General features: G+C 42.4%; 1 protein-coding gene across 1 annotated transcript; it reads left to right on the top strand.

The window, feature by feature from the left end:
• Window positions 1–768: 768 nt before the first annotated feature.
• Window positions 769–22239, top strand: mdfic (MyoD family inhibitor domain containing). The gene is made up of 5 exons (XM_039791848.1): window positions 769–1101; window positions 1461–1617; window positions 3666–3776; window positions 15264–15641; window positions 20101–22239. The coding sequence occupies exons 2-5, from the start codon at window positions 1524–1526 to the stop codon at window positions 20349–20351; spliced, it is 834 nt and encodes a 277-aa protein (XP_039647782.1). The 5' UTR covers window positions 769–1101; window positions 1461–1523; the 3' UTR covers window positions 20352–22239.
• The last annotated feature ends 3094 nt before the right edge of the window (window positions 22240–25333 follow it).

The raw sequence follows: 25333 nt of genomic DNA, 5'->3' as shown, positions 1-25333 counted from the left end.
TGAGAGACCCAAACACAAGTAATGTGACATTCTCTAGCGAGCTTGTGAAACATGCCAGTTCAGTTCATGATGTTTATGAGCCATTATATCAAGCTGATAAAACAATGCTATGTTTTTTGAACTTTTAAATAAGACCCGGTGTTTCTAAGACCCCGAGATTAGAAACCAAAGAAACACGAAGTTTCACTGAATGACAGTTTGAATGATCACTTTATTTGATGTCACTGAATTGCTTTACACTTACTGCACGTAGCCTGTACTGTAGGCTACTGTAGGCTACTAATACCCCGCTGGGAATCAATAAAGGTTTATCTTATCTCATCCAGTAATACCTTTTGAATCATTATGTAGGTCCTACAACTTTGTTTCTCAAACTTTAAGCATTACGATTCATTCTTGACAAATGAATGAATAAATAAATCACACAAAAATAAAGCATCTCATTTCCTCAGGGCATAAAGTCACGTGACAAGTTTCATAGGTCACGTAATAACAATAAACTATCTCCATGACAACTGAGCAAAACTGAGACTGTTCTGTCAGTGTTTTTTTTATTACACCTGTATTCAATGTTTTAGTCTCAAAGTAGGCTCTAAATATAATATTTTGACAGATATTTTTAAATCATTTTTTTTCACATATTTTAATGTAGACTATACCCCCCCCCCCAAAAAAGTTCAATAATATATATATATATATATTTTTTTTTTCTAACTTTATTTTTGGGGACACATGTTTAGGGAGGGCTTTGTTCACTTGTCTGCGCCAGGGGAAGGAAAGGGAGAGAAGAGCGCCTGTACTGCAGGAATCCGGATATGATGAAAATGTTTGAGACCAACTCTCCTCAGAAAACTACCGCCACTGAGCGTCGAAAGCGCCGCGAGGATTATTATTGATATCTTTTTTTGTTAAGTCAACAATATTTGGACTAAGTGGGACTGGGACACACTGGCTGCTAAAGTTACCGGAAAAGTTTTTGGACGCCAAGTTACTCTTTCACCCAGTTTCGTCTTTTCTTCCCAACGTCTCGGGGAAGGAGTCGGAGGAAGGAAGGATGGGAATAAGTCACATTTGAAGCAAGGGAGTTGTCATGTTTGAAAGGTAAGTTATGCTTTATGAACAATATGTCCGCTTCAGCTATAAACAGCACTTAGCGAGCGTCCGTTGCTTTTTTTGATAAGGAAAAGGGAGTGTGTGAACAAATGGGCTACATGTGGACTCTTTCAGCGAGTTTAAAGTAAAAAGCGAGAGAAGGGGAATTTCCACTAAGTTTTACTGCAGCTCGACGTCACTTTCTCTCTGTCTCTGTGTGTGTGTGTGTGTGTGTGTGTGTGTGTGTGTGTGTGTGTGTGTGTGTGTGTGTATAAGCAGACGACTGTCTCTAGTTGAGTAATGACACGGTGTCTTCAAGCCTCAGCTGATGATGAGACATTGTTTTTTTTTTGTTTTGTTTTTTACAGCACTGAGGGCTGAGGGAAGGGAGGAACTTCTTCTGCTGTGTGTCCCAAAAAGACGACTGTCTCATGTCCAAGGAGACCGTCCTTCCTCCGGATGGGCCGGCAGGGCCAGGAAAGAGCCCTCAGCAAGAGACCAGTCCCCTGCTGTCAGCCTCACAAGGTAAGGCCACACAGGAGAGGCCAGAAATCACTAGCATGGGGAAATCAAAGTTAAATTGAGGTGACCAAAGTGGGGTCTGGGGCTCCCAGGGGGCCATGAGAGGGTCCCAGAGGTCCTTCAGTAAGATGTAATTTAACTAATATGTTATTAAGTGGTAGGAGAGTGAAAAAAAAAAAAAAACTCCCAACATGTAAATTTATGTCCAGCTCTGCACTGGTTCACACCTAATAGCATAGCTGTGCTCTCATTGGGCCTGTCATCCAAATACTTGTGGTCCACAAGCCAAAAATGTGTCCGTTTAATCGCTCTGTGACTTGCAAACATTTAAGAATCCCTGCTATATGATGCACGGCTCATGTGTACATGAAGTTCTCTCTATAATGCATGCTTATGGAGCGCTTTTCTCTCCATGCTGCCAGTGCAAAAGCAGTGAAGCTGAGCTATAAATATCAGTGATATATTCCGTCAAGAACTTATGTGGCTTGTACAGTCAAACATGGGAGGAAACAAGAGGAATACCACATATAGAAAATGAGTCAATGGCCGTATTAATAGATTACTGGTGCATATCCGCGTTTCTCATTCTGCTTGGGACAATATCAGCCTTGTCTTTTTAAATTATATTCATGTGATTTTTAGTATACATCAGTATCTGTGCTCCAGTGTTAAGCCTTGATAATGTTTTTGCTTTTTCCCCCTCAATAAAGTCTGAAGAAACGCCCGGGTGACTATTAACAGCAACCACAGCCAATTATAGTTTTTAATTAACTTTCTAGTTGTCCCTAAGATTATCACATGTAAAATAAGCTTACCCCCACACCCCTTTTTCATTTTTCTTCAAACAAGCAATGAACCGTTAACCATCCTATTTATACCAAGCATCATTATGGCACTGTCAAAAAATAGCAAAGTAGGACAAAGTAAGCAATCACTGGGGCTGCTGGATTGCGAATGGATTTTTGCTGGACCTTCAAAGGCGCTTGCAGTTAATACTGGATTTCCCCTCTCAGGGGACTGTGGATGTACTGAGAATAGACCAATTTATTTCTAACTGTGATCACTAAATACTGCGATGCATCACACAGCACTGCCGCTAACGCAACTGCGGCTACCATACATCAGCTCCAAGCTGAGATATATGCCATATCTATCTAGGGCTGCTGGCCTGCATCCATCTGTTCCACTCCCCCATCCATCACTGCTTACAAACAGAGAGTGTTGTAGCATTGGAATAAACGTATCAAGCTTTGGTAAACGAGCTCGCTGGGTTTTGCTGAATCATTCCTCCTCACCATTTTTTTTTTATAGAATCACAGCAAAAGTGGCTCAAGAGACAGTATGTTACTGAAAAACTTGCAAGCTGTGAGCACAACTGTGGGCTACGAGCAGGCATCTGGCACCAAACCAGTGAATAAAGTCATTGTGGAAGGTTTATTTACTGAACAAAGCAGCAGTGTGCCATGAGCAAAGCGTCAGCGAGTTTTGAAGTCAAGAAGCCAGAGGCTGAGGCTTAGAGAGATGAGTGAAACTGTCTCCCGTGTTTTTTTTTTTTGCGCAGCTATCAGGCCGAGAGTCTTTGCCCACATACTTTTTCCAATTTAGATGAATGCAGCCTTTATGGCAGGAAAAAGAAGCTTGGCAGGTAGAGCACACCCGGGAACAGAGGGAGAGAAAATGAGATCCAGAGCTCTGGCAAGGCCTTTACCTGAACCGCCCCCACCATGTTGTGCAACCATTTGCCAGCGGCCTGTGTTTTTTCTGGCATAAATAGTCCAAGTGGGCTCTGTACCTCTGGCTCGTCCAGCTGTCCCTGATATTTTGTCCACTGTGGCTGACCCTGCCGTAAAAGTTTACATCTGTTTTTGGAGGAATGGCTGTAATGCACGTTAATTTAGAACAGTTGAGCTTGTAATAGGATAACATAAAATGAAACAACCGGAGCCCTCTCTGTTAGTCACTACGCATCATAATATTTTGCTGCTTAACCCTGTGTGCGACAGGTTTTTCCTTCTTCGCCCATATTTAACGTTAAATGCTTGTGACCCTAGATGCTTGTGACAGGGAATCGTCCGGAAGAACACCGTCTCCCAGGAAACCAGCCACTGAAGGACAAAGTCACGTGACCGAGGAGAAGCCTAATTATCGCGAGCCTGTAAGAAGTAAGTTTTAACGACCTGGAAAAGCTGTGGGCGGACAGCAGGATATCTTGGTGTTATTTTTTAATGATAAACAAAAACGAGCCCTTTAATTGGAGGGAGGGAACAAATGATTAACATATTTTGCTTTCAGTCAGTCAGATGGTTGAGCTCCACTGCAATGTTTTATTTAACATTTAAATGGTTATAAGTCATCCTATTTCATGAATGCCCTCCAACTGTCACGAATAGTAGCTGTTATGACAGTTGCACAGTGTACTGGGCATACACGAGGCAGGGTCAGGTGGCCAACTAAAATATTAGCTTCATTGTTTCCAATTAAAATATCAAGATAGCACCAGGGTCTCTTGGCAAGTGAGTGGTAACATGCGTGCGTTCTCATTCTGCCATAATGACCAAGAATGGGCTCGTTTCTCCATTTTTCCCTTCTCCTTCTAACCCTCAACCCTGTGTTTTGGAAGTGAGGAAATCCTGTTTGTGGTTCTGGCATTGACTGTTGTAACGCACTGATTGTATCTTAGCCACAATGTTTCCCCCCCGTACCAAACATTTACCTATTGGGGAAGAATTGCGCCAGCTGCTAGAGGAATTTCTCTGTCGAACGGAGTCATTCAGGCTAAGAGAACATTGCAGGGGTATATTGTTCCAACCAATAATCAAAACAGTTTTTCTGCATCTTATAATCTAATTTTAAAACTTTAAAACTGTGTTTTAGCCCTGACATAATCGCATCGTTTTATGCAAATGTCCTGACACAGGGAGGTTTTACAAAAACAATTATTTGGCATTGAACTGCTTGAGTTACTTGCAGGTCTGATTAAGTCTAGATGGATTCTTGTTCAGTAAATTGACTTGATACTGAGCTATGAATTGCAGGTCACAAAAGGAAATTGCTAAAATCTTTGTGCGCAAAGAGTGAGATGTGTCAGCAGAGGCTAATAGCAGCTGATTGCTTCCATCCATCTAAGTGCCGAGGTATAATAAGGATTGTGTTTGCATTTGACACAACAGTTCTTTTGTTTCTAGGTTGTTAACTTTTCCAGGGCGCCTCTTCCTGCCTTTTATTTTTTTTTGGTCTCAAGCTTAATGACTTGCCGGTGGCATGTTTACTGAATCAGCGAGGGAAAAAAAAGATTCAGTAGCAAAAAAAATAAAAAAAAATAAGATTTTCTGTCAAGAGGTCTTTTTAGCTTGGCAGGTGTGAGCAGTATTGCACTTCTGCAGGGAGGCATGCTTTTCCTTCATCTCAGCAGATAAGCCCCTGTGACAACAGTTTTGCGTTGTAATTGATGCCCCCCCCCCCCCTAACATCCACACTTACGCTATCTCATACACACACAAACTGTCTGGTAAGGGAATTTCAGGGTGAGCAAGGCATGCTACTTCTCTTTTGAGCGTTACAAGAACATAAATAGTCATGTCAAATACAGACAAAACCCCGTATTTGTGCTATAATCTTTGTGAAAGTTATATCTACCCGTGTCTGTCTTTGGTTAAATCAAAGCTGGAAATTCTTACATTTAGGGGGAGCTCAAGTTAACCTATTTGTGTCATATTCTCACTGTGTTGTTTGTTGAGGTGACCAATCAGATCGCTCGCCGGCAGGGGTAATTGAGAGCCCTCTTCACCGCAGAAACAGGAAATCAATAAGAAATCATCTGCCTGCCTACATCCTGGCCCTCGCTGTCCCCCCCCCCCTCCACCCCCCACCCCCCCACTGCTGTTCCATTGAAAGCTTGTGTACAGTATTTGGATGGTGACTTTTCACAACAAGAGGAAGCCTATTGTGATGTAGTAATAACAGCACATATCCTCTTTCAGTTATGATAAGATTGTTTTGACAAGTTGTCTTTTGAACCAGTGGGTCCCCTTAAACAAGAACCTAAACACGGGCAGCGGTTCCATAGTAGTTTAAAACTGTTTTTTTAAGTTTTAAGTTTATTTTTTCAGGAGAGTACATTCAACACTGAGTAACTGAACCTCACCACACAATGTATCAGCAAGTGTGATATAAAAAGCTGAAATGATCATTAGGGACAGAGAATCATAAATTCACATGGTTAAAAAGAAGTTGAAGTGTGGCGGATACCGTGATTGCCAACCACTGCGGCTTGTTAGACGAAAAAAAAAACAACAAGTACAATTCTGCCCTTCCTGTTAGGCCGTTGTCAGTGAACGGTTCCTCTGTGGCTCTGCCATCCTGGGGGAGGAGGGAGAATCTTGTGGGGGAGACGGACATTCCTCAAGAGACCGTTCTGGGTTTTCAAGCAGCTGATATCTCCTGCAAACAGGGCCTTGGCTCTCCGGACCCTGCCTCAGAATAAATTGCTACCACCCGGCGCCAGTTTTAGGAGTTTTATCGTCACATTATTCACCAGATTGTCAAATACTTTTTTTTTTTTTTAAATGCTTCTGTGGTTGATAAAGATGACCTTACTAGCTTCCGAAGAACAGGTCTGGTTTTTTATCTCAGGAAAATTCTGTAGTGAGAAAGTAAGGTCAAATAACATGACTCTTCTTTTTTTTTTTTTTTTTTTTAAAGAAAGACATTAGTTTGGCCTTTGTGTGAATCCCTGATTGGACTCTTTAGTGGCACACCTTCAAGGTTATTACCTGTGTGCAGAATTGACCTTTTTGGAAGTGAATTTGTGACCCCTAATAAATGCAGTAAAAGGGATTGTTTAACGGCGGTAGTGTCTCATACCTGCACCTTTCTTGCATGAAAAGATTCCTTGACAGTGCAACAATTAAGATTTATATGTATATTTATAAATATATAGACAAAAATGAAAAGTGTTTAGATTCCAGACAGTTGGCAGAGTTAGACTGAGATAAAACAAAAGGCAAGTGCCTCTTCATCATTATTTTCATCACTTAGTGCTGAAATATTTTTTGCTGAAGTGTTGAATCAACATTCCCAGACTGCCACACTGCCTCATTTGTATTCCAAAGTTCCTTAAGTACTTAAAGACTTTTTAACCTCATGCCAGTTGTTTTTCCCCAGAATGTTTTTTTTTTCAGCCATAGGAAGTGCATGGTGATTGTTGTTATGCAAGATTAATATCTTTATTATAATCCTCAGAGCCCTGTCTCTGCAGAAATAATGTGTCTAAACCATAGACCTATTATAAACGGAACCGTAATTTTCAAGTGATTACTTACCAGTGGGTCATGGAATCAAAAACTGTATAAATAGGGTGAAATGCTAGTGTAGGGGTTGATTAAAATGGCCATTGTAATTCTACCTCTGTTGTAATTATTTTCTCATTGTCTTGTTGCAGATAGATTTCATATGGGAAATTTCAAGTGTGTTAATTAGCATATTTTACCCAAAGTGCCCAAGCCTATTCACTGTTAATTTAAAAAAATAAAAAAAAGATATTCCAAATACTTGAGCCAAATGATTAGATATGCATACCTCAATTCATGGACTGCAGTCTTTCAAGTACTTATGTTACAAGGCAACATATATGGATTTTGATTGTGGAGGAAGAGTGTCTTTTTTTTTTTTCTTTCTTTCTTCATGGCAGAGAATCTGGATATTAAGAGTAATCTTTCTTATTCGTTTTAACACCAATTGCCCTTATGTCTAACTGGTTCTTCTACAATGGCGGAAGATATGTTCAGATCTTTTACTTGAATGAAATAGCTATACAGCTACTCAAGAAAAGTCCTGAAAAGGAAAGTCCTGCATCCAAAATGTTAGCTAGGCTATATGAAAGTACAGATGTATATGTTTATATATGAATAAAGCAATTTAATATTGTAGTTGATGAAGGAGGTGCAACTTTAAACTACTTTCTGTATCGTTGGTTAGTTGAATCGATAATAATGCATCAAATTGTATTAATCAGTTATACACAATACATACATACTGTACATAGTCTGTTTAGCACAGGTAAGGTAGGTGGACTGCATGTTTACCGCCTCTCTAACCAATGCCACGCAAGACAGCGTCAGTGCCTTTCACAAGCCACTCACAAGGAGGGAGGGAGAAAATAAATCTGCCAGTTGAAATGAGAGTAGCGCAGGGGGGGATTACTTGGCCTCTAACAGGGTTTGGGCTCCAACATTAAGGTTAAAACCCTTTTCTATTACTGATATCTCTGCTGATGTTGCCCCCGCCAGCCCCGACCCTCTCGAGCTTCCAGCTCCTTGCCCCCTTCGTGTTTGCAGGTTCAGTGCCTCTCTGCTGGGTCATTCTGTCAGGCCCCCCTGATCAGTAGAGGGTGACCGGGGACCAGGGGACGGCTCCCATCCAGACGCACAGACAGCCGCTGCCGACACAGGCCCTGACTGGAGCAATGCCCCCCCCCCCCCTTCTCTTTCAGGCTAGAGCTAAAATCGATACGGGCGTCTCCGTGTTTAAAAAGCCACTCAGAGGCAGACGAGTACCTCTGTCCCAAAGGCTGATCTCTCAGCTTAAGGCCTTGATTGGCATCCCGAAGATGCGAGGCGCTGACCCACAGCTGTCCCATTAGCAGAGGGTTAATGCTGAGATAGATACTGAGCAAATAAAGGAACTAGGTGTGGGGGTATTTTGATAGACTGTCTATCCCCTCTCTGACCCAGAGACAGACCTCACTTGTATTTTGGCTTTAAGGGAGTGGTAGCGCTACAGCCAGATCCTCATCTCTGAGTCCGATAATGGCTGCGTTAGTGGATCTGCCACAGATGCACACTGTATTTACTTGGTGTGTGCGGTCGACTCTATGTCTGCTGCTTTGCATGTGTATGCCTTTTGTGTACATGTGTACGACTGTGTGCATGTCTGCGCGCCTGCCGTTGAATTTCAAACAAGTGAGTTTCCTGTGGAACTTCTACTTCAGCAAGGAGATTTTGAAGCTGGAGGAATATTTGAGTCATCGATGTAACTGAAACTGAAAATACCCCCATTCCCCTCATTCCCTCCCCCTTCTTCCCCTCCCGTTCGCTCCCGCTCTGTTGCTCCGTTTTTGTTTTGAGTCGTCAGCCAGGAGAGGGTGGAGCATGTTTTTGGAGTATGGAGCCTGGCAGCTCCCTCAGGCCTGCTCCGAGTCACGTCATAATTGATCTTTCTAGAAATTGTGGTTGCTAGCCGTGTAAAGCCTAAATCCGTGCAAGATGTGCAGCGTTTTAAAGATACCGCACTCTTCGTCTGACTTCATACTACACTCTTACTCCCCTCTCGGATGGTGAGAAACCGATGAGGGAGAATAAAAGGCCTTTGACAAAGCTTAATGCAGAAACAGGCTCGTACAAATTCATCTCAGCAATGAGGAGAGGAAGGAGAATAAGGGTGACGTTTAGTGTCTCTCACAGCAGCCAGGTTGTAAGGCTTTGAACGCTCCTTGATGTCTCGCGTTCTGCTACATTAGTAGCACTCAAATTAGAACTACGCCAAATTCCACACAACAGTGGAGAGACCGGAGACTTCTGTGGTCAGAGCTTGGGGATGTGGGGGTGTGTGTGTGGGGGGGGTGTGGGCTGGGCTGAGTGTGAATGACTTCCCCTCAACGTGATTCATGTAAGAGAAAATGGCATCTCATTGGGACTTTCAATGATTTAGATAGCAGTCAGACATATTAATCTGGGAAAATGTTCCGTTTTGAAATCAAAGGATAATTGATGACCCCGTTCTCCCCCACCTCCAACTCCCCTCCCCAGCGCACACAGACACCTCAGCCAGCCTTGCACACGGAGTACGCTGAGAGGTTCATGTCGTCAAATCAAGCTCTTGTCTTTCAAGTTGCCTTCGCTACTGTAAAATGTAATTAAGCAGAACAAGGTCCGAGGGGGTTATTTTTTCCACTCAATCAGCAGCAAAATTTGAAATTAGTAAATCCCTGACGCCCTGCTTCTCTCTTTGTTGGGTGGAGGCGGTGACAGTGGTGGTGGTGGTGGTGGGGGTTGGAAATAATATTAAGCTCTGTCTTCACGTGTCAATTCCCCTTCAGCAGGTTGGAGGAGCCAAATTTGAATGACCGTCACAGAGAATTAAAACGGGGTAGAAAATAAGTGTGTCACCACTGGAAACGAGCTGAGCAATATTGACTGATTGCCCTGGAATGGGATGGGAAAACCCAGACAAAAATGTGATGTTTCCTGCTTAAATGAGATGCTACACAATGTGATCAGCCTTGACAGGTGAAGACAGCTAATAGAGTTCTGTTGCAGGTTACCATCACACACACACACACACACACACACACACACACACACACACACACACACACACACACACACACACACACACACACACACACACACACACACATACATGTCACTTTTGCTGATGAGGATCCAATATCAGAGCAGGTAATTTAGCTATCCTCAGCGGTCATCATCATCCGTGCCGCTGCCATCATAATAATTTTTTATCTTGGATAAATACAAAACATTGTGTGCCCGTGTGTATGAACTGACAGGGCCAGGATTGCTGTGTGATGTCCAGAGTCACATTTTTTTCCCCCTCATATCTGTTGGAACAAGTGACATTTCTGTTAGCCCGTGTCAGGTCGCCATCCACTCTGTGTAAACAGCTCAAGACAAGACCACAGAGTTGGCATGGCACCCACATCTTTTTTTTTTTTTCTACTACAGGAGCTGATTTTCTAATGAAATGCTGCTTCCTGGTTGCCAGTTGACAGCACCAATTTGCTCTCATTTCACACTGCTGATATCTGCATTATATTGATGCTAATCACAATTGGTGGGTTTTGTTGTGCTGGGACACTTGAATGATGAACCTGGAGTCGTGTGTCTGTTCCTTCCGATGCGTCCTTCTAGACAATAAAGAAAGTCCTTGTCCCGGAGTTTGGAAGGTCAAACGGTAAACGAGGCTTTGATACGCCCAAGGAAAATTTCAATCAGAGCCCTTTGTAATAACATTCATTGTACTATCTCTCTCTCTCTCTCTCTCTCTCTTTTCTCTCTGTCTCTGTCCCTCTCACTCTCTCTGCAGTATAATTCCCCTGGTTTTGCGTCTATAAATATGGACAGGGAAGATGTATAATTTCTAATGAGAAAATATATCCCTTTGGATTGAAAGGCAGGGGCTGTTCCACACGCTGCTGTTTGTTAGGAGGAGAGATGATACCTCAGGCTGTTTTGGCAGAGAGAAGGGGGGGGGGGGTTGGTGGTGATGTTGAGAGTAGTCTGGCTAGGTCATTGCACATTTACAAATTAGCATTTCAATCATGCAGGTACATGGCCAGCCGGGCAGAAAATATACATGTTTTTTTTCTAATGCAAGGCACAAAAAGATAAACAAAACACCGGCCGTGTTAGGAGAATTAGCTTTTTCAGAACTAACTGTCACTGTGAATTCTGCCCGTTGCTGTTTGGCACTCATAACTAAAACTAACGGTTCCCTTTACCGCTCTCAATTTTTCCATTCATTGTTAACTCACAAACTCGTAGCATTGTGTAATCACGGCCATTAGGAGATAAATACAAGATCTGGATTGTGGTGTTTATTTGGCTGACATGATGTGACATTTGAATAACTCTATGCTCTCTATGATGGGCATTCTAATAAGCCTGGGCAAACACCTATCGTCTCTCTTCTCCCTCGTTCTCTCTGTCTCAGGGGCATTAATAATAAAAAAGGACTGAGCTTTAGAAACACAGAGCTTGTGTGGTTGTTCAATCCCTGCCTGCCTTACCTGGAATCTCCATATTGCCCTGTTTGACCTTTGTGTTATATTTTCATGTTCTTGACTATTTTAGAATTCTTGTTTATACCGCTCTGTTTCAGTTGACATGCATGCATGCATATTCCTTCCTGGTAGGTCTGCCTCTGTGCGTGTGTGTGTCTGTGTGTGTGTTAGATCTAGTAGGCTTGTGACACATATATATACGTATCCCCCTCTTCTTTCTTCTGTCTTTTGGGTGCAATTTCCGACTCCCTCCTGTAGGACCTATTTTCTGTGACAAAAACGGAGGTGTTTATATACTCGGTTTTACATACAGAGCGCACAGCTCTGGCGCAGCTCCAGCGCTCTCCAGGCACTATGGTGCTCGGTCCCTGTGTGGCGCAGCCACTGAAGACTCCGTGACAAATGGCAATTATATTTGTGTGTTCTTCATGAATCCATCAAACACTGGCCTTTTAAAAATGCTCCCCAGATATTTGAGGCTGTCAGCTACTAGTAGCTGGGACCAAATTGGGATGCTGCTTAGACAGTCAAGAACCACTCACCCCCTAGTTTCCCCTGTGATGTGTGTGACAGCGTGTGTAGGGGAGTACCATGTTTTATTCAACTACAAATGTACACTCTCAACAGTTGTTGATGTGCTAGAAATAGGGCGGTTACAAGTCCAATTTGAAGCGTGTGTGTGCATGTGTGTGTCCAATGCTTCCTCCAAAACATGGTGTTTTAATGCAACCTGTCAGGTTGTGTGCAATCGGTTATCTCAGGACACCTACCCATGTCTCTGAGCTTGTGGCAACTGCGCAACTCGTATGATAATTTTCTGGGAGTTGTTCGTATCAAATTTTGATGCAGTTTGTGTTTCCTGCTGTGTTATAGGAACAATGCAGTAGCAGTGTGTCTGTGTTGCTCTGTCAGGATTTATTAACAGGTACAGCTCATTTTTGCATTTATCAGCTGAATCCTCAGATGCAATATTAAACTTTTATATGCAACATTTTCATTGCCCCATTATATTATCTTGATCATGATGACGTCCAGTTTTGTGTAAACCCATAATAAAAGCTCAAAAGAGTTGTATGAACACTTCTAAAAATGGATATTATATCGTAAAGTTCAGAGTCTGATTAATTTAGATTGATAATAAAATGCAAACATGTACAATGGCTGTTGGAGACAGTGGACTTGACCAATGCTGGCTTTTCCCTAAATCTATGATATATGCATTTTTAGTAAAGTAAACAGCCATATGCTACATATTTTTCTATGTTTCTATATTTCACTGCACTGCAGGTACCGTGAAAGTTTTTGATGCGCCAACTTCCCAGCGTAGCACAATTCCAACAGGACTCGCAGTATTTTTGCTTTCTCTCATTACGTCTTCATTTGTCTCGCCGTGACTGTACAAGTCCGTCATTGCCATCTTTGACAGTATCATCATTATCATGATCGACGATTATGAATATTACTCCCTTGTGTCCATTCATCTCAGTCACCGTGTTCGTCAGGATAAAAATAAAGACTGCGACTGTGTAAAGACTATCCAGGAACCTGCCACTGAAGCACACTTCTCTGCAGACTTGAACCACTTTTTAGGGCTTTGCAGTGTGTCAGAAACCCGAGTCGCCGCTTATGTACTCTGGGTTTTACGTGGTGGTTTCTTAATGACTATTTATACTTTGGTAAATTGAAAGCTTGACTTCCTCAAAAGGAAAGGTAATTATGCCTCCCAGTCTCTTTTGGCCTTTTTGTGCATGGACATGTGTTTATGTGTGTGTGAGCTTGTGTGGCCAGTTTGTTTAATCTAGATGGGAAAAACTACTGTGTTATTATGTAAGATACTATGGGTGATTGGTTTAAGGAACTGTCATCCGCTAGACAGGGATTGCTGTGTTGTATTGACCTGACAAAACTCAAGAAACAGGTGAAGTAAGTGTGTGTGTGTGTGTGTGTGTGTGTGTGTGTGTGTGTGGGGTGTGTGTTGTGTGTGTGTGTGTGTGTGTGTGTGTGTGTGTGTGTGTGTGTGTGTGTGTGTGTGTGTGTGTGTGTGTGTGTGTGTGTGTGTTTTCCTAGCTTCTTTTATAATAACAGTTTGCCAAGCATTAAAGCAAGCGACTGGTGCATATATTAAGAAGGGGTGAAAAACGTGACGAGTTTCAGCTGTCAGAGGTAAAACTGAAGAACAACAACAGATGTAGCCAACTCCGGGTCTCCTTGTTAGCCAGCTTTAGTCCCTCCTCACATTGTCATGGGCAGGCTGCAAGGCTTTTGTCTTTTGGAGTAGGAAATCCATCAACCTGGTCTTAAATCACTGCATAATGAATTCTATCGTGTGCTACCCAGTTGTCTAATTCCAATTGCATGGAATCCTGATCCCTAAAGTCTACATTTGTTTATGGAGGCAGCATGCAGAAGCCTGAATGAGGAGAAGGCAAAAGCGAGTGTGTGTATTTAATTGCTTTGTTTTACATCCACATTCACGTCCGGCCTCTCCCAGGGTGATGTGTTGTTAAAAAGCGCGAGGCCCGATTCCCACACTCTCGCCCTCTCTTGTTAACCGTAATTGCACTTGTTGGTGAGCTGGCAGAAAGAAAATAGAGATGGAAAGAAATTACCAGCATCATATTAAGTCCACGTTCAGTTTGCGTACACTTTTGAAAATGTGTTGATTTTTGGACAGCTGCAAAACACTTAAAACAGGCTTCAGCTTGCGCTACAGAGCTGTTAAATAAGGCCGAATATGGCGCTGAAGACACCATATATTCAATGTATATACAGAAAGTATAGGGAAAAAACGGAATAAGTATGGTGCACACAGACTTGACTTAAAAAGAGATGAATAATTCACAGAATCTCAAGTTAACCGTGCACTGGCGGCGGGTGCACATGCACAGTGGCTCTGATGTGGAGGCAAGGTAATGTAGGAGTAACTCCCAGTAGAGCTGAATGTGCAGGTGTTCCTCTCTCCGTAAAATGCCACCTCCTTTGTTCGCTCACATCCTTTACTTTCTTTCTTATCAGACAGGTCGCTGTCTCCTGACTTTCTGTGGCTGTCACACATACACTTAGGAAGGCCATCTCTGAGCTTTCAGAGGAAAGGAGATCATTACTGTTGCAGACAGCAGCTATTTTGTATATGCACAGTATCACAGGCTCTCTTTCTCTTTTTACTGCATTAATCTCTCTTTCTCTTTTTAACTCACCTGGGTTCTGCTCCCACAGATGTCTGTCTGCCTACAGCAGTGGCTTTTGTGAACCTGTCACATATGCGGTTCCTGCATCTCTCTGCTTCCTTCTGTCGTTCCGGGTTGAAGTGTTTGCCATGTGATCGATATGATCATGTTAGGAAATGGTGGCAAGATTTGCTGATGATTATTTAGCCGAGAGTGGTGTGTCTCCATTACTGTGTTCTTACGGTTTGTAAGAACTGAACCTCACAAGCCGCAACGACTTTATATGTGAGTAAAAGGTATGAAGTGCAAGGTGCAGACAAAGTTCCTCTTCAGTTAAAATAAAGTTAGAGGGTTATCATGCCCCCATAAGGGTAAAAGCAATCCACAACTTTGTCTTCCTTAAAAATAGACACTACAAATATTAAGTTATTAAAGTAAACCACTAGTATTTTAGTGTTTTGTCCTTTACATTCACATAAAACATGTATGAATAAACATACATGTTCAGTTTTATTGGATTGTCTTGTATTAATGCCCCGAGCTTGCAGAAAGAAAGAAAGGTGACATGCTCCAAGGAAATGTAATCACCTTCCTGTCCTTAAATACTGACTTCAGTAATCGTGCTGAAACTACACACCCAACCCTCAACGGAAAATGAAATTCTTTTTTCTTCATGTCTCCAGCTCAACCCCAGTCTCAGACAGTGCCCTCAGAGCCTGCCGAGGGAGACGCTGGCAAGGACCAAAATGGCTTTCGCCACAACAGAACTGGCACACCCGTGCTGAGTAACGGCAACGGCATCCACCCTGGCATCAGCGGGGCCGGGGCCACGCGCACATGCTCCTGTGGTGCCAACATCAATACGGGCCCCATGGGTGTTTCAGAGCCTGGCACTGGCACAAGAGCAGCGGCGACGACAGAGCAACCAAGGAAGCAGCCGTCCACGCCTGTGTCGCAGAGGGTGCAGAGGAAATTGAGGTCCAGCCTGTCAGTCAACAGTGACAGCAGCCGACGAAGCAAAGGCAGTTCCACGGGCTCACAGAAACCTCCTTTACCAGAGGGTGAGTAGCCACACGCAAGGTAACGATGACGGCGAGTAAAAGAGAGCACAAACCCACACACAGAAACGTTGATGCTAATTGTACTAAGGCTTGTTTGCTTGCATGCTTCTCTTTCTGCATCCCATCTTCTGCAGGTCGTAAATTCATTCCATCGGCCGTAGGGATGTCTCAGGGATCGAGGGATATAAAAATATAAAAAGACAGATCCAGTTTACCATAACAAATTGTTCTCTAGTGTTCGAAAATACCCAATTGCACTCCATTATAACACTTTTGATGAAATATCTTGATATATTTATTATTTTTGTTACGTACTTATTCCCCCCACCCAAAAAAAAAAAAGTTAGTAGATAGTTACAGTTAAAGTAAATCATTTGAGTAATGAATACAAAAAATGACAAGGCAATTCTTGGTCTTATAAAATGAACAATTCTGAACTGTGCTGCTGTATTGTGTAGGAAAATATAAATATGTCAAAAACCTGATCAATTCATCACTAATCTGCAGTCGCAGGGTGAAATGATTTGCCATCAAACCATCACCATCAAAGCCACTTCTCTGTCGAAGGGGCTATTCTTGGGAGGCTCTGCCCAGATAGTACCTTTTTATAACATATTAATAATAAATTCTTACCTTCTCTCACCTTTTAATGATGGGAGTGCATGACCTCTCCTATTTATCACTCCCGCCAAGCAAATGACATCTTATCCCGCTCCTGTGGCTTTTATTTTCTTTAACAACAACTCCGAGAGTCCGTTTGCCATGCAGGGAAGCCGTCACATTGTCAGGTGCAAGGCCGAGGTGAGTCCAGTAATGAAGGTGCTTGGCTGGTCCTTTGCCATTGGGGAGATAGGTGTGACCGTCTAACGAGGCCTGAGAGCACGGGGTGCCTATTAAAAGTCGTGACCAGCCTTCTTCGGGCCCCTCATGGCCCCTCACACCTCTCTGGGCCCTTTCTGGCTCTCCCTGCATCCCGTCAGCACCACCCTGGCCCTCATTAACGTCGCATCCCTCCTCCAACTATTGTACTGTGTGGCTGTGTGTTTGTGGACATGCATGTTTTGCCTCTTTGTTCTGTAGCGTGGACACTATCAGGGTTTAGGCACGTTTCTTAAAAGCAAAGTGGCAATTCCTATCTAATTATTCAACTCAAGGCCTTTGCTGTTTTGTCTTTTTTATGTGGGCTCCAAGGTGAAGTTGGAAAGTACGATGTGATGTTATGTGTTATTAATCGATTCACAATGGTCAGGTTCAGATATAAGTTTAAATGAAGAAGACAAGTGGGCAGTCAGATCTTTATTTGATGATGCTTGACTTGAAATATGCTTCAGATCAAAAAACCAACAAAAAAAAAACAGGAAGGCGCACGCACGCATCCACAACACCTCGCGGGTAAAGGTGGGATGCATCCACCAGAGATGTTCCATGTTTTCAACATCTTAATTGGTAAAGAGGAGAAGAGAGAGCGTGCAAAAAGATTAAAAAATATATAAAACAACAGCAGCTCAACAACTCTGCCTCATTATGGCTTTTGTGTTGCTTATTTGCAGACGCGAGAGCTCTCAGAATCAATATGTTTGCTCTCAACTATTTATTTCCCCCCGGAAAACAGCCAAGCTGTGATGTTTGAGTGTTTACACGGATTAACATAATCTGTTTGTCTGTGAAATTAGCCTCCTAAACAGCCCCCTGAACACAGGAAATAAAAGACGTAAGCTAGCAGGAGCTAGCTCTGGGGAGTCTGCAGTCTGCCGTTGGCACCGTAGCCAATCTGTGATAACACAGCAGCTTCTGAGGAGCCATTTACCACACTGCTTTTGTTCAGCAGGGTGGCTTGTCTCGACTCTTGTCATCCAGTTTGTGTTTTTGTTAATTGTGTGTAATCAGTTAAGGTCTCCGAGCTGCTTTAGCCTCATTTAGAGATTTAGGGCCAAGGCTGCGAGCGCAGTCTCTGCTAAAGCTCTAAACCTTGATGTGTTTGTGTGTGTTGTGTAAGCTCTAGTCCTCTAGCTTTGGCTTTTCCCTCGGTCATGCATTATAAACAGGCCTGCTTTAAAGTGCATGTGGTGGACCTTCACTATCCAGCCCACATCCTCTGCCCTCTTTACCCATGTGTGTCTTTCCATGGCCACCAAGGCTTTGTCTGATCAGTCTCTCTCTCTCTTCATCTTTGTCGGTCTAGCCATCTTGCCCTCTCTCTGCCTCCCTGTGAGTTTGAATGTTTTGCACAGCTTGCCGCTCTGAGGCCCATCCAGCTTGTTTTGTGTCATGCCGCTCCCTTTTTTTTGATGTTAGCTTTCCAGATGTCTCAAACGATTTCCTCAGAGGCACCGGATGCTGTTTTTTCGCCCCCTGCAAACTCTGGGCTTCATCGCCGCTCACTGACATTAAACAGGAGCAGTGTCAGTGTGTGCTCTTCTGTCTGTCCGTTGGTTGGTTTCACTGTCTCTGTCTGCCTTTCTGTCTGTCTCTCTCTTTTTTTTTTTCTTTTTTTTTTGTGGAGATGTGCCTTGCGTCCAGCTCTCTTGTGTACAGTATACGACCCCCCGCCCCCCCCTTGCTGGCTTCTCTAAGATCCAGACTAATCGCTGGTGTTGAATTATACATCCAAGTGAATAGCTGAGATGGCCGGCCGCTGCTTAATGTGTACTGTGTTTATACCGTATTCACAGTCTACTGTTCTGCTCAGTCTACATTCTGAACACTGGCATGGCTATACCCTCTGGGTCCTTCAAAGTTTGTTAATTTGCTGGACTTTGAGGTTTTGTGCATGGAGCTTTGGATGGGCAGCTTTTATTTTTCTCTGTGGCATTTTAGTTGCACTCAGATGGCAGTACACTACAGCGGATGCCAGTATAGAATGTAGCACGAGTTTTGTTATGCCTGCATAAAAGAAACCGACAATCTACCCAACAGCCACACCAGATGTTCCGTAGTCAAGTGTATTTATTCTCATGCATCTTCCATCACTGCCAGTGTTATGGCCTGAGATAAGGATAATAAGATGCATTCAAACTCCAGGCACCCTCACAGACACACCAAACACACACACACTTGCTCGTTTCATGTTCCCTCCTCTATCTTGTTTGTATCACAGTCAGCTAGTGCTTCTGGTCAGCTCTGCAGCCCTGAGCACCGCAAAAATAGGGTAAAAAAAAAAATCCTGTACTTTGATTAATCAAACATGGGCATCCAGCGGTCCTCAGCTTGCCTTCCCATGCCGTCCTCCACACTCTCCTCCTTTCGCTCTCCCTCTAACCCAATCAGTAACAGCCCCTTCTGACAGCTGAAGATGGGCTGATGAAAGTTATGCAAATGTGCCCTGTTTGTAATGCTATTTTTCTGCATCCATCCACATCATGTCTTTATAACACTCCAGAGCAGTGGCGCTGCACCGGCCTTGGTTCAAAAAGCTGTAGGGTCTATATGCCAGGCACACCTTCTGAATGATATTTATGATTTAGTGACTTGGATTCAACTAGCGAAGTTCTGGTGTGGATCAGATGTAATCTTTAGGTTTCGTTTTATTGTATCCTACATTTCATGAAAAGAGTTTTATTCCAAATTTAACAAAAAACAACTCCATCTTTTAAAAGTGACTTTAGATTTTGTTAAGTTCTTTAAAAAAGGAAAACCGGTTAATTATGCCATTTGATGAAATTACTGAACGTAACTATATAAGAGGAATTATGATTCTGACCTTTTCTGAGTGGTGTTTAAGAATTCTTGGAGAACACTCCTGTAGTCTTGCACTTGCACTGACACATTATGTTAGTGATGACATGTAGTAAGTAAAACATGTAATTTGTTCTTTTCCATTACCGATTTCAGACAGAGGCATTTTAATGAAACTAATTCAGCCGTTCAGAAACAGATGTGTGATGGTTAATGGGTATGTTGGTAATTTAAAGGGGAACTCTTTATTGCTGTGCAACAAGAAGCTGAAAGTTGCCACCAGCTATTTAAAGGCGTTCTGTGAGGAGGTTAAATGTTAATCAGAGGTGTGAGCGTTGCCAGCATTAATCCGCCTATTTACCGGGAGAGACTCTTGGACTTTGCTAATCATCTTTGTGTGATCAACCTAGCAGTTTGCATGATAATGCCACAATTATTTAACAATCCGTTAATCAAAACTGCAGGAGAGGAATTCATTTCTTTGAATATCTCTTATTTTCTTCGGCTCCCTCTCCCGCCTAGTTAGCCCTCACCCTTTTACCACATACCGACTCTGTTCCACCGGTCAGCCTGCCGAGCATGCAAGTCCTCATTCAATCACCGCTCTGCATGGCTTTCATTAATAGGCACACATTTTAGGTGAAAATCCAATTTACGCTTTAATTTGTTACCGATACGCCGTTTTATTTTGTGTTTTTCTGTTTCTTTTTTTATTGATTCATTTCACTCAAGTGTTTATTTTGCTTTCCAACTCGTCACCCTGGCTGGTTTGACATTGACCCAGACTGCTGCGTCCACTGCATCTTGGCCTGCCTGTTCTGCGAGTTCCTGACACTTTGCAACATGGTGGTGACGCAGGCCTCGTGTGGCGCGTGCACGTCCGAGGCTTGCTGCTGCTGCTGCTGCACCGACGACCTGGGCGATGACTGCAGCAGCCCCTGTGACATGGACTGTGGCATCATGGACGCCTGCTGCGAGTCCTCGGATTGCCTGGAAATCTGCATGGAGTGCTGCGGCATCTGCTTCCCCACATAGGGAGGGCCTGTGCTGGTGTCTCTGTGGGGGTAACTGGACCCTGGATGGAAGAATGGAAGGAAACTGCTGCTGCTGTCACTTTGAATTCAGCAGCAGACAGAGGGAACATTTGTGAGTGTGTGTGATTGCCAACATGTGTATGTGAATGTCCTTTTTTTTTTATATGTGCGATGACTTGTGTGTGTGTGTGTGTGTGTGTGTGTGTGTGTGTGTGTGTGGCTGTGTAAAGCATGCTTTGAAAAATATATTTTGACACTGGGCTTCTCCATCAAAACCAGCTCAGCTGGAGCTACAGTAGAAGTAACTCCAGATATATGAACATGTCATAGTGTAAGTTCTTTCTGTTAAGTATTCTATCCTTTGCGTAAGAAGTATTATCGTATTATCACAGACTGCCTTAAAGATTTTATTGTTACATCAGGAATGCTGTCTAATTGTATCCTATCTTTTTAGTCATTTTAGTGGCCGACGTGTTGCGTACACTAAACAAAATGATTTACTCTGATTTAATTTTCAATACATGTTTTTTTTTTTATGCTCAAAAACTGAGGTTGCGGTCTTACTACTGTACGACACTGTAAAAGGTTTATGTGACAGTTCATACATTCTTAGTTGCATACTGTAGTTTTGCAACACAGACTTTCATTTACAGTTATCAACTGTAGCACTGTAGAACAGCTGAACCTGGTGAAATATCAAAGGTGAATCAGGAAATCACAAATGCTACTTTCTAAAACCAAAAGTGAAAGAATGTGCCTGTTTGAGGATTTATTTTTTCTTCTCTTTCAAGCATTTCTTTTAATTGAAGTGGCCTATTACAGGAAAAAAACTGCACAAAATTGCTGATGAGCACATGATTGTTTGCTGTATCATGCTGGAAGGTCTATGAAAACACGTTTTACCAAAGCATATCATCTCTCTCCTGATTTGGCAGTATTTTAAGCTTTGGGTTTACTGGAAATAAGCACAGATACATAACGACAAACAGTGTGTACAGCGCTTTATTTCTATGAGAGTCCTCGATGAGTGGCATCAACGATTAGAGTTGGTCAGCTTCGTGTGGTACAAGTCTTTTCTGCGATGCTATTTTACAACACAGTGTAAGTATGACTTGTTGAACTGCACTCCGTTCATGAGGGGTGTGATGTGGAATTAAAAAATGGTGACCCTGGTCACCATATAAGCGGCTTTCGGGTATCAAGCCCAGAGACTCACAATACAAAAAAAGGAATCATGAACTGTCAGGTCGAAATAGTAAACTCATGCAGGGTAAATGCAGTTTTCGTCTCATTTTTCTTCCATTCCTTAATTCTGTGTATCTCGAGATGAGTTTGTGGTGATTCACCAGTGGAGTCATTTTCTTGTCTTGAAGATCCGCTTTGATGTTGTTTAAGTGATGCTACTTAATGCTGCCCTTCATTAGCACTGCTTTGCTAACTGCTTACAGAAAGAAAATGCCCCATCCTAACGCCAACAAAGATAATGTGCTGTCATGTACAGCTCGTCTTAATGGCGCACTGGTATTGTGTGTAAGGAGGTTGGATAGGCACCTCTGCAGCAGATAATGTGCAGCAAGTAAACCTCATTTTCATGTTTATGATTAACTCACGCCAAGAGTGTCAAGAAAACCGTATAGATAATGTGAAGAATTCATCTAAAAAGAGTCAAATGTACACATGTAGCTACAGTAGTTGTCTTCTTATACTAACTGTTGTATGTTTTTTTTTTTTCTTCTTCTCCTGGGCCTTACACTTGATCCTTCTCATTTTCATCTCGATGCATTTCTCAACTTGGAGTTCACAGCTCGTTTTCTTAGTTTTGTACATCTTCAATCTCAAAGAGAACAGTTTTTTTTGTTTTTTTTAAATAAAACATTTCCAAAAATGTATGTTGTTTATTTTGCGCTTTTTTTAAACAATACATCTTTGTGTGCATCATTTCTTCATTAAGTTTCACTTGGTAGACTAGCAAACTCTTCTTAATCCACTCGGGCCAAAGGTGAGCCTCTCTTCTCTTTGAATAGAGTGTCTTGTGTATCATGCGTCTTGACTAGGGTTGCAAAATTCCAGGAAGTTGGAAACTTTCCATGGGAATTAATGGGAATAAATGGGAATTAATGGGAATAAACTGGATATTTTTAATATTGCTTGTTATAATACTGTAAGTCTATAACAAGGAACTTAAACTTAAAAATACAAACATCTTGTAGCATAATCTTGGTTAAAACAACCTGATTTAATGCAACTTCAGTTGAATGTCCTCACTATATTCATCAACAACATGCACGCACGCAGTAATCAGCATAGGCTCCTACATACTTGCCAACATTTAGTTTTTAAAATACGGGAGTTTTTTTTTTTTTTTTTGGGTGGGGGGATATACATAACCCATTGCTATTATTAACCTATGTGTGTTAAGTGTACTAACCATAGTAAATCAAAATTGGAATGTTTCCAAAATTCCCCAGCTAAACATTCCATGGAAAGTTTCCGGAAATTTACCGGAAACTTTCCGCCCCTTTGAATCCCTAGTCTTGACATACATGCTGTAATTACGTTTTGTATTTCGGACTGGAAGATTAGGTTTTAAATTTTACAAAAGACACTGTTGTAACATGAAAATGTCTTTGTTTTCACCGATACTGATGCTTGCATGCATGCTCAGCCCGCTGACTGACTCAACAGTGATTCACAGCACTTGTGTCACACATCCAGTCGACACTATGTGGAGTTTACAGTAACATCTGGAAATATTCTGTTAATTATATCAAATAGAGCTCCAGCAATTAGACACCTATTTTAGGAGTCAAATAATAATTTTACTAATGTTCTAAGCAAAACTGCCACACATTAGCTGGTTCCAGCTTCTCAAATATCTTGCTTTCTTTGACATATACTATACTGAACATCTTTGGGTTTTGGACTGTTGGTCCAAAATAAAACAAGACATTTAAAACATCCTCCGAGGGGCTGTGGGAACTTATAATGGGCATTTTTCACTCTGTCTGAAGGTTTAAAGACTCAACGGGTAATCGATTAGTCAAGAAAAGTCAGTACATTGGTCGATAATGAAAATAATTGCTAGTTGCAGCCCTGATATTAAATGTGATTTTTACTGTTCTGTAAGGAGCTGTTGCCATTTCCATTCACTTTACTTTTTGTCTCCTAAATAGTTTGGCTGCTGCTGGTTTTGTTTCCCATCCTAAACGTTCTCCTTTATATTAATACTGTCTGTTCGTCCGACATTGCTCAATGTGCATTGTTATTGCAGCAACTGGTTTCATACATTGTAGTCCCGCATTGCCAGACCTTCCTCCACAGCGCTGCGGAGGAAGGTCTGGCTAGTCAACACAGCATTCCAGGATGGGAGAATAACGTGCTCTGGTTTCATGGCATTTCTTTAAACCAGTCATAATCGTCTTGGGCTAAAAATCGACAGAAAGCCTGGCTATAGACTACAGACATTGCCATCTTGAAATATATCACACTGTAATGTCAGACTTGCACATCGTTTATGGGAGATTATGTGAAGAGATCAAAAAAAAAAAAAAAAAAAAAAAAAAAAAAAAAAAAAAAAACTATTTTCTTGTTTCTCTTGTGAACGGGGCAGCTGTGCAGTTTCATGATGGCCACATCTGTAACCCTTGCCCCTTCACACTCCTCCTCCTCTGCTCCTTTCTCTATTAGAGACGGCGCTCACCTGGCAGCAGCGTTACCACTAACATGAAAACGTGACCAACGACACTCAACGAGTTCACCAGGGAGCAGGGACCTCCTGCTGGCTGGAACAGCAGTCTGACCTTCTGCCGACACCACCCCCTGTTAACCCCTCAATTAACCTCCACGTCAGCCCCCCTGCTTCCATTCTATCTTTATTTCCTTTTATCATTTTCTGCCTGGATACACCCTGGCCCCAGGAAATTACCATCTTATTTCACTAATGCGTGGGGGTGGGGGGTGGGGGTATCACTGTCCAGAAAGTCCGTAATCACAGAGGAGTTGTACTTTTTCTTTCTTTCTTTCACTTTGTTCCGCGTTCACAGACAGCGCATGGTTGAAAATATTCCAAACTCGTAGGTAGAGTGTGCACTGACCTTTTCACAAAGTCGTCCACCTTTCCACTCGTCTAATCAATCCCCCTCTGATCGCTCACTGTGTGCTGGATTGCAATGTCACAATTAGGATGGCTTCATTGTTTCTGTTTGCCGTCTGGGGAGAAATTCAGCACTTTTCTGATCGCAAGGTCATTTCTCTTACAATATTAAATGAATTAGAGTGTGGCGGTGGCCATCTCCTCTGACTAGCCGTGTATTAATCCATCCATCCATCCATCCATCCATTCATCCATTTATCCATCCACCCCCTCTTCCTGCTCAATTGGGTGGGATACAACTCTTTCACTCAGAAAATGAAAGTCTGCTGCCCCCGGCCATGAGAACAAATTACTGCTTTTGCCATTGCTTCATATGAGAGAAAAAGAAGATGGGTGCATTAATGGTGTTTTGTTTCCTTCATTTTCATATTAGAGGTAGACCCGAGAGTTGTATACTGATAAGATTAGAACAGTGTTATAATTACATATAATATGACTAATTAGACAGGACAAGAGGGGCTGGCAGTAACGTGTGACACTTCCCTTTTGTTTTTTTTCTAGATGGAACATCAATGCTTGTTTTTGTCAAACGGCAGAAAATGTAACTGCATGTCTCTTCCCCCCCCCCCCCGCCCCATATCCTCTGTAAATCCATACTGTATGATCCATAATAGCCATCATTACAGCTAGCATTGAGGTGATTCATTCTGATATATTTCTAATATTGTGTTGTGAGTCATTGAAGATAATCATGCAGATACAATATCTGACAATAATACTGAGCACATCAGAAAATGACATGCATTGTGGCATTGTGGCATGTGTCATAATGGATTGTGAACATAATACTGATTGTAACGTAGTAAAGCAGGGAAGGACTTAAAGCACGC

The sequence above is a fragment of the Perca fluviatilis genome, chromosome 23, assembly GCF_010015445.1.
Source record: "Perca fluviatilis chromosome 23, GENO_Pfluv_1.0, whole genome shotgun sequence".
NCBI lineage: Eukaryota > Metazoa > Chordata > Actinopteri > Perciformes > Percidae > Perca > Perca fluviatilis.
Note: the sequence above shows the minus strand (reverse complement) of the source record. Positions and strands in the feature narration are given on the sequence as shown.